At 40.3% G+C, this 13,513-nt stretch overlaps 1 protein-coding gene across 6 annotated transcripts in view; it reads left to right on the top strand.

The window, feature by feature from the left end:
• The window catches only part of KIAA0753 (KIAA0753 ortholog), a 65,528-nt gene that overhangs the window by 38,281 nt on the left and 13,734 nt on the right, over nt 1-13,513 (top strand). For 5 of the 6 annotated variants that reach the window (XM_088801988.1, XM_088801987.1, XM_019743807.3 and 2 more), the window contains 8 exons: nt 1,214-1,446; nt 2,736-2,902; nt 4,783-4,902; nt 5,991-6,080; nt 6,272-6,361; nt 8,636-8,714; nt 9,733-9,816; nt 12,661-12,846. In XM_088801988.1, the coding sequence (XP_088658114.1) occupies nt 1,214-1,446; nt 2,736-2,902; nt 4,783-4,902; nt 5,991-6,080; nt 6,272-6,361; nt 8,636-8,714; nt 9,733-9,816; nt 12,661-12,846 (1,049 nt within the window). The remainder of the gene's footprint in view (nt 1-1,213; nt 1,447-2,735; nt 2,903-4,782; nt 4,903-5,990; nt 6,081-6,271; nt 6,362-8,635; nt 8,715-9,732; nt 9,817-12,660; nt 12,847-13,513) is intronic. The other variant, XM_088801989.1, reaches the window with a different exon arrangement.

Genomic DNA, 13,513 nt, shown 5'->3' with positions numbered 1-13,513 from the left:
TGCTTCATTCACTCCCACGGCTCTAATTATTACAGCTTTATAATGAACACTGTATCTCTGGTAGAATGAGACTCCCACCCCTGTCCCACTCCCCACTTTCTTGTTTTTCACGACTATTTGGCCTATTTTAGGATTTTACTCTTCATAAGAATTTTCGGATCAGCCTGTTTAGATCCACAAAAAAAAAAGATTGGGATTTTTATTGAATTTGCATTTGAAATTATAGGTTACTTTGGGGAGAACTGATGTCTTTACAGTTTCTTTCATTCATGAAAATAATTTATTCTTTTAATCTTCTTTCATGTCCTTTAAAAATACCTTTAATTTTTATGTAAAAGTCTTGTATCTCTTTCATTAGATTTCTTCCTAGTGCCTTATAGTTCTTGTTGCCAGTGTTTTAGGGTAATTTTTTCTCTCTTACATATTCTCTGGTTAGTTATTTTGATATGTGGGAATGATACTAATTTATGTACGTTACTCTTCTTTTATCCAGAGACATTGCTGGACTCTTTTTTTAATTGTAATTTATTTGTAGATTCTTTTGGATTTTCTATATAGAAAGCATTATCTCATCTTCAAATAAACCCAGCTTTATTTCCTTTCCCATTGCTAGTTGAATGTCATGTATGGAGTTCAGACTTTATTCTGTACCAAATTAGAAGCCATCAAAGTTTTCGAGAAGTGATATTTAAATGTTTACATTTTAGAAAACAATTCTGGTAGCCTGGTGAAAGTGTGGTTGATGATAAAGAAGGGGTCAGTTAATACAGAATTGTACACCTGAAATCTATGTAATTTTACTAACAATTGTCACCCCAATAAATTTAATAAAATAAAATTTAAAAAAAAAAAAAAAAAAAAAAAGAAGGGGTCAGTTAGGAGATGCTATTACTATAGTCACAAGATATTGCAAGCCTGACCTTGGGTAGTGGCAGAAAGACAAGAAGGACAGAGATAAGTACAAGAGCAACTTGAGAATTAGGGTCAAAGGGACCAGGTGAATGAGTAAATGTGGGAGGTGACCCTTAGATTTCTGCTTGTAGAGGTGTAATAATCACAGGATGAGGAGCAGCTTTAGTGACAAACCAACTCAGTTCTTAAACAGGGCTTAGATAGATACTTGGAGAGTATCTGTTGGTAGGTAGATAATCATTCTCACCGACTTGATTTAAATACATTTCCCTCAGTTTGCCCTTCTGAAATCTCCACATAGATAAGTATCAACCTGATAAAGAGCATCCGGTGACCCAGAGGTTGGAGAATGAGTTTGATGCGTTAGATGCGGATGTGCTTCCGGAAGAAGCTCCATCTACTCGAGACCAAAATGCAAGCTTCAAAGAAGAGGCATTAGCTCTGACCAAAACAAATACAGTGGAAAAGAAGCCTGTGACTGAGCAGGTGCCATTTAGGAAGAAAGATACTCTGGCATCGGCAAGACTACAGCAAGTATGAAAACACTTCTTTCTTTTGGCCCATTTGTATTGACCTGACATTGTCCAAGGTCATAGAGACTAGTAAGAGGTGGAGCCAGGATTTGAGTTCTCAGGCGTTTGAATGCCAGAGCCCTTAGGTCCAACTATCTAAATTAAGCTAACTTAGCTGAGCTCTAGGTTGTTTTTATTTTTTAACAAAAAAATAGCAATTTTTAATATTGTTGCTAGAACAGGGTGTTCTCTCTTGTGCTGATTTGGTAAGACCCTAAATAATTTGATACCGAAGTCCTAATCCGGCAAGCTGTTTTAAAATTCAGTTGTTTTCTGCTTCTGATTTGGAAGTGTGACATGTAAGGGGATTAAGATTTGGTGCCTGCTAAAGATAAATATTAATAAATAATAACCACTCCATATTAAAAGGCATCCTACAGTGAGTATTTTCTAATATGGCTTTGGGAGCCAACTGGCTTGAAACTATATTTTATTTTAAGCTTTTATATAAAATTTAACTTAAAGCCCTACCAGGGGCCAGAAGACTACCTCCTGGTCTAAATATCCTGAATAATGTGATTACTGCCACTTGATAATGCTGTCCAGGGGCTTCTGTAGCAAACTGATACGTTGTCAAGTGACCCTGGAAAAAGGATATTTAGCAGTTAACACCGGTTACTGATAGATTGTGGGTTTGCGTCACATCTTTCTTCCTTTCCAGACAGACTCTTACGGGGAGGTGGGGGTGGGTCAGTGGGAAGTCAGGATTGAGTCTGTTTGAATTCAGCTTGGGGCTCTTCTCTAGAGACGGCTTCGTTCTCTGCAGTGTTTTAAAGTAGCCGGATTCATTCCGTTTACATGGCATATGGCTCTCTCCTTCATCGTCATTCTCTTCTTATATTAATCTATATAATCTTCTAGAAACTATGTAATCTTCTATAAACCCATTTTACAGGCGAGAAACCTGAGGCTCAGTGAGGTAAAAGCTTTTTAACCAAGAATGTTTTACAGTTTACCTCTTTTGTTTATTTGTTTAGGAAAAAATATAAAAATAAATATATTTTATATAAAAAGATGGTAAAGTCAGGGATCCCAATTTGATACCTCCTTTACCCCACCCTGCCTCAACCATGGTTGTGTCAGTATAATTTACACCCTCCCCCAATTTTCTACCACAGTGCTTTACAGCTTGGTTTTTGCTGAATGGATGCGTGAATAGCGTAGGGGCACTTGAAGCTTCAGTAAGTCAGGAGCTAAAACCAGTTTCTTTGATGTCCATTTGACTTTATAATTCATATTTATCTCTCACAGGGATTCCACAAAGCTGAAAAAAGTAGATCAACCCAATCTCACAGCAAAAGCAGGTTGCAACGGACAACAGTCTCATCCAGATTAAAAATGAATCCACAGCCTGTGAAAGACAGTAGGGCTCCTTGGATACCTCCACACCCCACCTCCCCATCAGCATCCCCTAAATGGTATGTCACGTCCGAGGGGCCATTTGGGTATGTGATTTAATTTTTCCTCCACAGGTCAAAGGTGACCTACTGTTTAGAGCAAATAAAGCAACAGCCTTGGTTCCCATGAAACAGAAAAGCTTCTTTGGGTGAGTAATACATGGGACATTTTTGCCTTAAAGACCGTTGGTTCCCTTTTCCTATCCAACTATGGGTAGAGTAACTTGCGATCGGCCACCCCGACATCGTGTGGATAATGTCATCGTGTGGAGGGTCATGGGCTTCCCTCCACCCAATAGATTCTAGTCACTTGAGGCCAGGAACTGTGTCTTCCGTATACCTGAATGTTTAATGCCTGACCCTTAGTGTATCTTCGTAGGCATTCAGTAAATCTTTGCCGAATGAATAAATACTTTAAAGTAATTCTAATTCCAAGTGAAGATAATTATGAATTATAAAACCATACACATCTCATAGGTACTTGCCTGACTGCAAGGGACAGTTCGGATAATGCTGACGTTATTGCTGTGTCACTCGCATTCATAGCACGTGGAGAATGAGGAGCTGTCATTCCACAGAGCGAGACAGGGTCTTGTCCTCCAGGGGCAGCGGGGTCCTGTTAGGTGGAAATAGTCTTTGGGGAATTGGTTAAAGATAAAGGAGAGCTTGTTTACCATAGGACAATACTTCTTGCAAGCACAGTGGGAAGGACCAGCAGGTAGGACAGTAAAAGGAAGGCAGCAAAAAGCAGTAATGTGGGGAGAAAAGCGAGTGGAAAGGGATCGGAGGCTGGCAGAAAACAGAGTGAGAAAACAGAATGGATTCCCCTTAAGACTGTGAATGATTCTGAATGAATGGTTATGCTCGTCTATCAGCCCTCCCTCTAATGTTGACGAAACCTTGTCTAGAGAATTGAATGTCCTGCTTATCTAGCAGAACTGGGACTAATATCAGGTCTTCTGATGTCATAATGTGCTTTTTCGTTTATCTGCTCTAAATTCTGTATTTTTATAATGTGTTAGTATAGACTGTGAATTCAGTTGATAAGCTTATAAACATATCAATTAATTGACATGTCTATTGCAAGCTAAAAATATGCAGTGGATTGTCTTCTAAAGTGTACCGTGTTTCCCCGAAAATAAGACCTAGCCGGACAATCAGCTCTAATGTATCTTTTGGAGCAAAAATTAATATAAGACCTAGTCTTATTTTAGTGTACTATAAGACCGGGTCTATAATATAATATAATATAATATAGTATAGTATAGTATAGTATAATATAATAATATAATTAATATAATATAATTATAATATAATAACATGATATGATATGGTATAATATAATATAACAATATAACATAGTAAATATAGTATAATATAATAGCAGGTCTTATATTAATTTTTGTTCCAAAAGACACATCAGAGCTGATTGTGTCCGGCTAGGTCTTATTTTCGGGGAAACCCAGTATGTGTGGTGGGGGGGGAGGGGAGCGGACAAGGCTTCTAGCTCAGTGCTGTGTTAGGCCTTGTAAAGGTACAGAATTGCTCTGTAACATGGAATGTAATTAGTGACCCAAATCTGTATATTATAACAGGGTTTTGTTGAAGTTCACTCATCATTCTGTAATTGACAGGTTCGTTTTTTTGTGTGTGTGTGGTTTTTTTTTTCCATTTAAAATAGTGATTGCTCCCATGAAGCAAAGGCGAAAGTCTCTCCTTTAACGTTGAGCCTGAATCCTGGAGGAGCTCACCCTTCCTCACACTTGTTTCCGCTTTAGGGCCCCATGCTGGGGAGCAGCATTCCTTTAATGCTCTGGTCTTCTCTGAGACAGCACCTTCTGATGAGCCATTGGGTATGAAGTGAATGGTTTTATAAAGGCATGCTTTTCTGTTTTTTGCAGTGCTGCATGGTTAAAGGTGAAATCCAGCTCCAAAGATGTCACAAAAGAGCAGTCTGTCCAGCAAGAAGATCCTCGAGAGGAAGGTCAATTGAGAGGTGCTGTTGAGCAAGAAGCAGCTAGGTTTGTGCTGGTATTTTTCAAATCTTCGAAAATTTAAGGGCCCCTTTCACATAAATTCTAAAGTAAACTCTTTCTTTTCTTCCCTATGAATAAAGTTGGTTAATTAAAATGTCAGTTACTAACCTTTTCTGTCAAGCTCTACAGCTTAGACAGTGAACCCCTCTTTTATTCCTTCTTATGTCATTTATTCAAAAATTATGTGTGTCAGTTGCCTACCACTTGCTTGTTTTGCATATGATACAGTTGTGAGCTATGGAGACTTTATTAAAAGGAGCTAAAAAGACAGAATCCCAACCCCGACTTGTTTACAGTCAGTAGGGAGGACGTGTCACTATCTGTAATTTAAGATAGAACATGGTATGCACCCTAAAATCTAAAGGGTTAAGAACTGAGAGATTTTAGGATGGGGACGGGATACTTCTTGCTGTAGAGATCCACGGTTCGTGGAGGGAGATGGACAATAAATTAGGACTTGAAGAACAGGCCTTAAATGGGGAGTGATGACGTAGGTGAGAACATTCCATGAGAAGACAGCAGTGAAAACAGGTCTCTGCGTTTGTTTGGCTGAAATTGTTCTTGCAGTTATGGGAAAGCAAAAATGAAAATGGGCCATGAAATAATTTGGTAATATTCACATATCCTAAGCTCAAAGAATCAAAGCCCTTCCACACACAGTCAAGTTGTTTGGAGTTAGCTTTTCCTTTCCGTTTTTATTTAACTTCACTCTGCCTTTATGGCTGTCCTGGGAGTCCACTTCTTTGTCTAAACTTGTAGCCACAGCAACAGCTTTATTTTTATAATCAAACAAGAAATCCAAAGTCCACTGATGGCTCGTTTTCTTGACAATATTCGTGGGCAGTTTTTTGTTGCTCTACACACTAGCTGAGAGCACTTTTGCACAGAAATGTCTTTTTACACAGAACGTTACATGGAGAGCTTTACGGGTACAGAAAGATTGCGTTACCTCCTGGGTCCTTTGTGGAGCCAAGATGGGCGTTCTGGGGACCCTGACTTCCAGTTCGTTTCTGTGGTGATAGCACCCTGCAGGTCGGGGCAGAATTGGTTTGACTCTTTGTACTGTCTGCTAGACTTGCTTGGCTTGATGCCGAAACTTCCAAAACATTGAAGGAACTTGGAGAATTAAAAGCCGAAGAAATGGACAAAATGCAAAAACAGAGGTAAATATCTATTCCTGAGGTACAGAAAGAGAAAGCAGGCCTGGTCTATATCTATCTATTTTGACAACTAATTGAGATTGTTTAGAGATGTAGTCACACTCTTTGTTGGCTGCCTGCCTGCTTAGAAGACTTTGAAGTCACCTAAGAAGCTATGAGGAGAGTTAGGGTGACTGTTTTGTATTATCCTCCAGGCTTGATTGGCTCGATGCTGAAACTTCCAGAAGAACAAAGGAATTGAATAAACTCAAAACTGAAGAAGTGGATAGACTTCACAACTTGAGGTATGTGTTTGCTTCTGAGGAAGAATGCTTGCCTATTCTAATTCTAATTGGTCTGGATAGTTTTACCAACCAAGCAGGACTATTTAGGCCTAACCTCACTGAATGAATGAATGAGTGAATGAATGAATGAATGAATGAATGAATGAACACCTACATGCCTACATGTGTTTTATGCAGTATTTTTGCTAGGAAATGCTTCTTTTGTGTGGAGTTTGAATGATAACTGACGAAACATCTACAATTTGGGAGAAGTTCTGTCTGAAAGATGAGTCTTATATCTGTTTGTTTGTGTTGCCCTCAAAGGTGCTTTTCTCTTGGCCCTGTAGGAGGTTATTGTAATAGCATGTCTGCTTATGTGAGTGAATGCACAGAAATGTCTTTTTAACTTAAATGTAGCCTAAGGTTTTTGAATAGGTTGCCTTTTTCCATTTGCCCCCTAAGAGTGTTACCCCCTAACTATAAGCATGAAGGAGTTTGTGAGAAAATTTAGTTGATGCGGCTGCTCCTGCAATTGGCTCATTTTTCTAGCTCTGATAATAATTCACCTGAAGTCAAATGAACAGAATTCTCATTGCAACAGATGTGCATTCTGTCACCAGTCAGGAGAGAGCGTTCATTCCCAGACTAGAAGGGCTGTGGCTATATCGTTAGAGGGCCAAGATTTTTGTTTGTTTTTGTCTATAGTTAACATTTCAAGTCATAGAATCACAGCATCTTAGGATTTGAAGGATCTTTTCCTGCAGCTGATGGTTCCAGCCCGTCTGGCCTATCTCCATGCAGTAACTGTCCAGCATATTCACACACAGCCTCTGTGATGGGATGGCCACTACCATTTGGGGCAGCCCCTTCCTTAGTTATCTGTAGCAATTAGAAGGCATTACCTTAGATTGTTCTGGAATTGGATTTCCTATGACTCCTACTCACTTGTCCTTCGGACCATATAAAAAAAATGTAATCCTCCGTACCCCAGTTATCCCTTTGAGTATTTTTTTTATTTGAAAAATCATACATGTAGAAGAACATACTAAATGCACACATAGAATCCAAAATATGACAAAATGAACACCCGTGCATCACCACCCCAAACCAAGAAACAGATCATCACCCCTCCTCTAAAAACTCCCATGTGTTCCTCCTCAGTTGCCTCCTCGTCTTTCCCCCCAGAGCTAACAACTGTCTTGATTCTGTCCTGTGAATCTTTTCATTACCCTTTTCATAAATCCATCACCTAAAACTGAGAGGCAAGCACAAGCCTAGCTAAACAAGGAAAGAGCAGTGCTGCTGGTACTAGGTGAAGATTCCCAGGGCCACGTAGGCTGAACAGAGTCAGGCTCAGAATCTGCCCTGAGCTTCCCTGAGAGTTTTTAGGCAAGGTCATGAATGAGTCTGTGCACATATCGGCCTTACCACCTTTGGGGCCTCTGGAAGTGAACCAGGTACACTGGCATGTTCTGGAAGAAACCTGGTCAGGGGAACAGTGGGCTGCCCTGTATAGTTCATTCCACTTTATTGTTGAGTAGTATTCCATTGTATGAATATCCCACAGTCTATTTATCCATTCTCTGTGAATTAACATGTGGGTTGTTTTCCATCTTTAGTTAGTATGGGAGTTACTTTACAGTTGTTCCCCATCCTAGCTGATATTTAGTATTGTCCATATTTTTAATTTGAGCCATTCTGGTGAGAGTGTGTTGGTATCTTGTTTGGTTTTAATTTGCATTTTTTTGTGCTGTTTAAGTCAACAGTGCAAATTGTGGGGGTTCTCAGTTTTTCTCATTACTGGCCAAGAATTCAAATTTCTCAGGTCAGCTAAGTTGGTTATTACTTTTGTCCTGTTTTCCAGGATCATTTTTCCCCTTCTTTTTGTGGGTTTATGTCTATCTCTGTTATTGTGGGGTTTGCGGAGGGAACAAAATTTCATTTGTTCAGTCTTCTACCCTGTTGAGGCAGCCATTATTCTTTTAAAATGCGCTGAGAGCTTAACATACTTCAGATGTTATCTGAACCCTAGTCCTCAAAGTGGGTCCAGGGCCAGAGGTTTTGCATCACCGGGGAGCTTGTTGGGAATGCGGAATCTCAAGCCTCACATAGACCAACTGAATCAGAATCTGCATTTCAACAAGATCCCCAGAGGACTTGTATGGCCGTTAAAATGAGGGAAGCATTGTGGGTTTATACTCATTTGATTGTCCTTCACCTGGAGTGGTAAATAAATATGCAAAATAGGATAATTTCTTGCTTTCAATTTTAATTTTCAATTTTATTTCTAAATAGTGATTCTGCCACCCAGTTAGCAGACAAGGTAGAGAAGGCAGTTCTGGAGCATTTGAAGCCTCTCCTGGCCAAGGCTCAGGTAATGTAGTTCCTCTCGTTTGCTTGCCTTCTGGAAGTTCTAGAATAAACAGAGTTGCTCTAGAGGTCACGCTGACCCTTTATAGCACTAAGTGTCTGGCAGCTGGAGGCTGCAGTGCTTCTTGTGCAGTGTGGGAAGCGTGCTGTGTGGGCACCTGCAGACAACCACACACTTGTGGTATGCCTTCCAGTGTGGCTTAGGGGGAAAGCCCAGGGGAGGAGAGAGGAAGTCCCACTTTTGAGATAGGTGAGATTTCGTTTGGGGAATGAGTTTAGGTTGCAGTTTCCATTCTTAATCAAATAGATCTGTTGGTGATGTTGTTGTCGAATTAACTGCTTCCACTCTAATCCTGTGCCCTTCACCTCAGTGGTTTGGAACGGTTGGCTCTGTTTTTCGAAAGGAGAGAGATGTTAGGACAGCGTCTGTGCACAAACCAGTACGTTTCTGAAGATGAAATTGCATACAGGGTTACCAACAGGTTGTGTCATCTTCCTATAAGCAGTAAGCTGAGTGCTGTGGCCAGACCCTGTAGATCCGCCCTGTAAATAGAATGAATAGATGAGGTCACATAGAATATTATCGTCTTAAATGAAACGAAGGACATTCTGGGTTCCTGGATAGGCCACTGAATTTCTGTATTTGTAGTTTAAGAAATATTAAATTATTATTAGGGTTCATGGAAATCTCAGGAAAATAGAACTAGGAAGGTTCTTAGAGACCAAATCAACCTCCTCATTTTATCAATGAGGAAACTGTGGAACAGAGAGGTGGAGTAATTGCATCAAAACACACAGTTACTGGGACTATGTTTACAAAGCTGAGGGAAGAAAGGGGGCAGAAAGCCAAAATGAACATGTGGCATTTAATTTCATGGTGACAAAGTGCTTCGAATTGCTGCAACAAACCTCATGTAACTAAAGCTGATGCACACACAAGTTATTCTGGTAGCCGAATTCATTTGTACTAATATGGGTTGTACATTGTTATAACTCACGAACATGCTTGTCTGTTTTGATAGAGAGTCAATTCTTCTTTGGAAGCAGATACTCATTTGAAGGGTCGGCCGTCAGTGAACACAGCGACAGCCCAGCCTGCAGAGGAGGTGTGTGTTGTGTAGTGTGGGTATTACAGACTGACACTGGTGTGATTACGGGGCAGTGTCTTCGGACGTAAGGAAAATGATATGCAGAGTACTGTGCAAACACGAGATTATCCTACTCCAGCAGGGTGGAAGTTATTTTTCACATTTGCTATGTTAATTCTTACAGTGTATATTTAGCAGTGACTTAGATCAGCCTTGCAAACAGCTCACCGAAATCTCTAGAGCCGCAGGTTTTTGTCGGCGGCTATTTTCCTCTCCTCCTGATGACAGAATGTGGGTGCCCTGCGTGACCCTGAATGTTGATGGCCTGCGGCAGAAGAATGGCTGTCCTCATTTCCTTTTATTCAGCCTAGTTTTGCTCATTACCGGCCTAATTTCCTTTATGCTGAGGGCCTCATATTTATTGTTAAGCAAGCATGTTTTCAGAACCCGATAATGACCAATATCTAGCCTAACAGAGAGAAGAGGTAGCGCAGGAAAAAAATGATAGCATTTAAGGGAAAGAAACCCCACCTGTTCTGTGGTTGCCCGCCCCTGCGCTCTTCCTCGGGAGGACTGTGGTTCATGTGTGTGGGAATGTCCCCCCCCCCCCCCCCCCCCGGAGCTGTGAGTGGCAGGGGCCTGTGGCATCCACTGCGTCTTCGCGGAGGTTGGAAAGAGGTGACTGCTTTATGTGCTCAGAGCAAGTGTGATGGTTTGAGTTAGAAGGAAGCACCACCAGCCCAACGACCTTAGAACAGGAAGAAACCTTTGGAACAGGAAGATTTTGTGAGAAAGTATCCCTATTCTTACGATTAAGCAGTATTTTAGCTGCAGCATATTTGCATAATCTTTGTGTTTATAAGTTTATGGTACCAATATCTTGTGACAGAATCTCATATGAGGTGAGGTTTCTAACACTACATTCTGCTCTTACACGTCGGGTGTACTGTGGCTTCGTGTTTTGTGCAGCACAGCCACCGAATAATACTTTCTTTCCTAGCAAAGTAATGAGACTCACATCTAACCGAGGGAGGTGACTCCGTGTGGCATTTTATATGAAAGAAAAATGAAATGATTGTGTTGTCAGAGAAGTAGACATGTTTGAACATTATTAAGAATGATCAGCCTTCTATATAAGAATTCTACTGTAGGCATTAATTAGTCTTTAATACAGTTTATTGAAAAAGAAAAGTAACTCTATCCAGTCTGTAGTATTCTGGGATGCTCTTAAACATCAGGCAGCACCATCAAGAGTTAATGTTTACAAATAACTGAATAAAAACAAACAAAAAACCTAATCACCGTTGGCATGATGAAGTGAAAAGAATGATTTTTGCTATGTTAACTTAAAAAAAGAGCTGCGTGACCCTGAATGCAAATACTTGGAATTCTCCTTTCTAAAATGGAGAAGACACGTGCTGTACTTTACAAGTGAAATACAACCCTCAGTAGGTTACTTGTAGACAAGACAATCTCTCAAACCAGGACAAAGCTCTCAGAAGGTACCGTTATACAATATTTGTCTCTTGCTGCTGCAGTTGTCATTAGCTGAACTTACAAATGAAATATATTTTTCCAAAATGTGTTGTTTTTAGTTAAGTTATATATGCACATAGCTAAAAAATTTCAAGCAATTCCGAAAAAACATAATATAATATAAAAAGTTAAACCTTCCCACAAACAGATACCATATGTTGTTCTGTACCCAGCTTTTTTTCTTTATATTTTGGTGATCTTTCCCTGTCAGCATATTGAGACCTTCCTTATCTTTTTTTAATGGCACAAAGTGTTCTTGATAGTCCATTCTTGATAGATGAAAACTATTACACGTTCAATGCACACATCTTAATTAACTAGACCTGTATTATTGGTTTACTTGTCTCTAGATTTTTTATAATTTTATTGCATTGGTTATTCAACGAATTTTTATTTCTTTAACTTTGATTAAGGTTGGACATGTCTTCAGATCTATATTGGTCAGTCATATATTTTCTTCTGTGAGTTCTTAAGAGGTTTTAACATTGGCAATGGCAATAACCATTCATTGAGCATCTTACTTTTTGCCAGCCACTGTGATAAGTGTCCCAATATGCAAGTGCTCATGTAATCCTTACAACTCTGAAATATAAGATAACTATTTCCATATTACAAATGAGAGGATTAAGGCCCAGGGAGATTAAGTGAACTTGCCTACCTTGCAGGCTTATCAGTGGGCAGAACCAGAATTTAGTCCCAGAAATGTCTCATCCCAAAGCCTGGTATCATTTCATCAGCAGACATTGTTTGCAAAAGCCTCTTTCAGAGCAGATTCTAGACATATATTAGAATCATATATAGACATGTGTATATTAGAATAAAAAGAAGTACAACGCATGTGAAAATGCTTTGCAAGGTATAAAGTGCTTTGTGAATGTCAAGAATACAGTATCAAGAGAGGCTGGTGAAGCTCTACCAGGTTCTAGGTAGAAAGTCTCAAGCAAAGACAAAGAATCATGAACTTTGTGATGTTGTGGACAAGATGTTCTTACAAAAGCATTGAGTCAAAGAAGAGCAGATACATCCTCTGGAGTCTGTGATGTGTAAAATACTGTTCTGAGTTGAGCACAAGGATCACATTTGCTTTACCAACTGGCAAAACGGGTATTAACAATAGTTTACATGGACAATAAAGGTATTACTTGGTTATTAATGCTACCATTTGAATGACTATGGTAAAAACTGCACTGATGTGACTGCTTTTGATACTTACTGACCTAAGAGAAGTTTGATTTAATGTAGAAACTCTGCCACTTGAACTGTTAATCTCTTAAGTTCCTCTGTTGTCTTTGTGTTGCCTTTGCATTCCCTTCCCTTGTTGTGTAGACTACCGCTGCTGATTGTGAATCCAATAACGTTCGTCAGCTGGATAATTCTTTACAAGATTCCTCTCGTGAGTTCTGGGCTATGACTCAGTCCAAGATCTTGGAGCCTGATGCCTTAGCCGCTTTGGGGGACAGCAGGGACAGCCCGTATCTGGAGACCATGATCATCCGAATGGAGGAAATGGAGGTAAGGAAGGCCTGAGGCTGCCAGCTCCAGTTGGCCGCTGGGGGCTGGCCTCTGCTGAGGTGGAGCATAAGCAGCTCCTCCTCGCGCTGAGGTAGCTTTAGTCCTTCAGAATCACACGGTGCTGACTTTGAAGGCTAACTCAACTGCCAGCTGAGTGTAGGACCTTGGCAAAGTCACTTACCCTCTCTAATAAGTAGGGTGTTTTTAAAGATGAAATGAGGCATGAAGTATCCACACTACCTGACCACTAAGGAAGTGATCATTATTCATATTCCCTGGTGTCACTGATATGTGATCCGAAAAACACCAGGACCGTCCGGCCATCGAATTCCTCATCCCTCAGCGCATCAGTGCTGTTCAGTCGCCTCTTCTACCCCACTAGCGTGTGACCCTGACACATCACAGATAGGTTTACCTTTTAATTCTCCTGGTACTACTTTAGGATGCTTTTCTCAGAGTTTTCCATCTCAGAAGTTACCCCGCTCAACCCTAGGATTGTTCAGAGCAGAAAATTGAGACCCAGTAACAGAGTGATGTGGCCAAAGTCACACAACAGCTCCTGCCAGAGGGAGGGTGAGAGCCCAGGTCTCCAACTCCCAATTCAGCATTTTTATTTTGTTTTTAACGGCACCATGATTACATCTCATTTTTGGCTTTGCTGCTAAAT

Source organism: Rhinolophus sinicus, chromosome 12 (assembly GCF_057876585.1).
Source record: "Rhinolophus sinicus isolate RSI-liver-muscle chromosome 12, RSI-T2T, whole genome shotgun sequence".
Lineage (NCBI taxonomy): Eukaryota > Metazoa > Chordata > Mammalia > Chiroptera > Rhinolophidae > Rhinolophus > Rhinolophus sinicus.
Note: the sequence above shows the minus strand (reverse complement) of the source record. Positions and strands in the feature narration are given on the sequence as shown.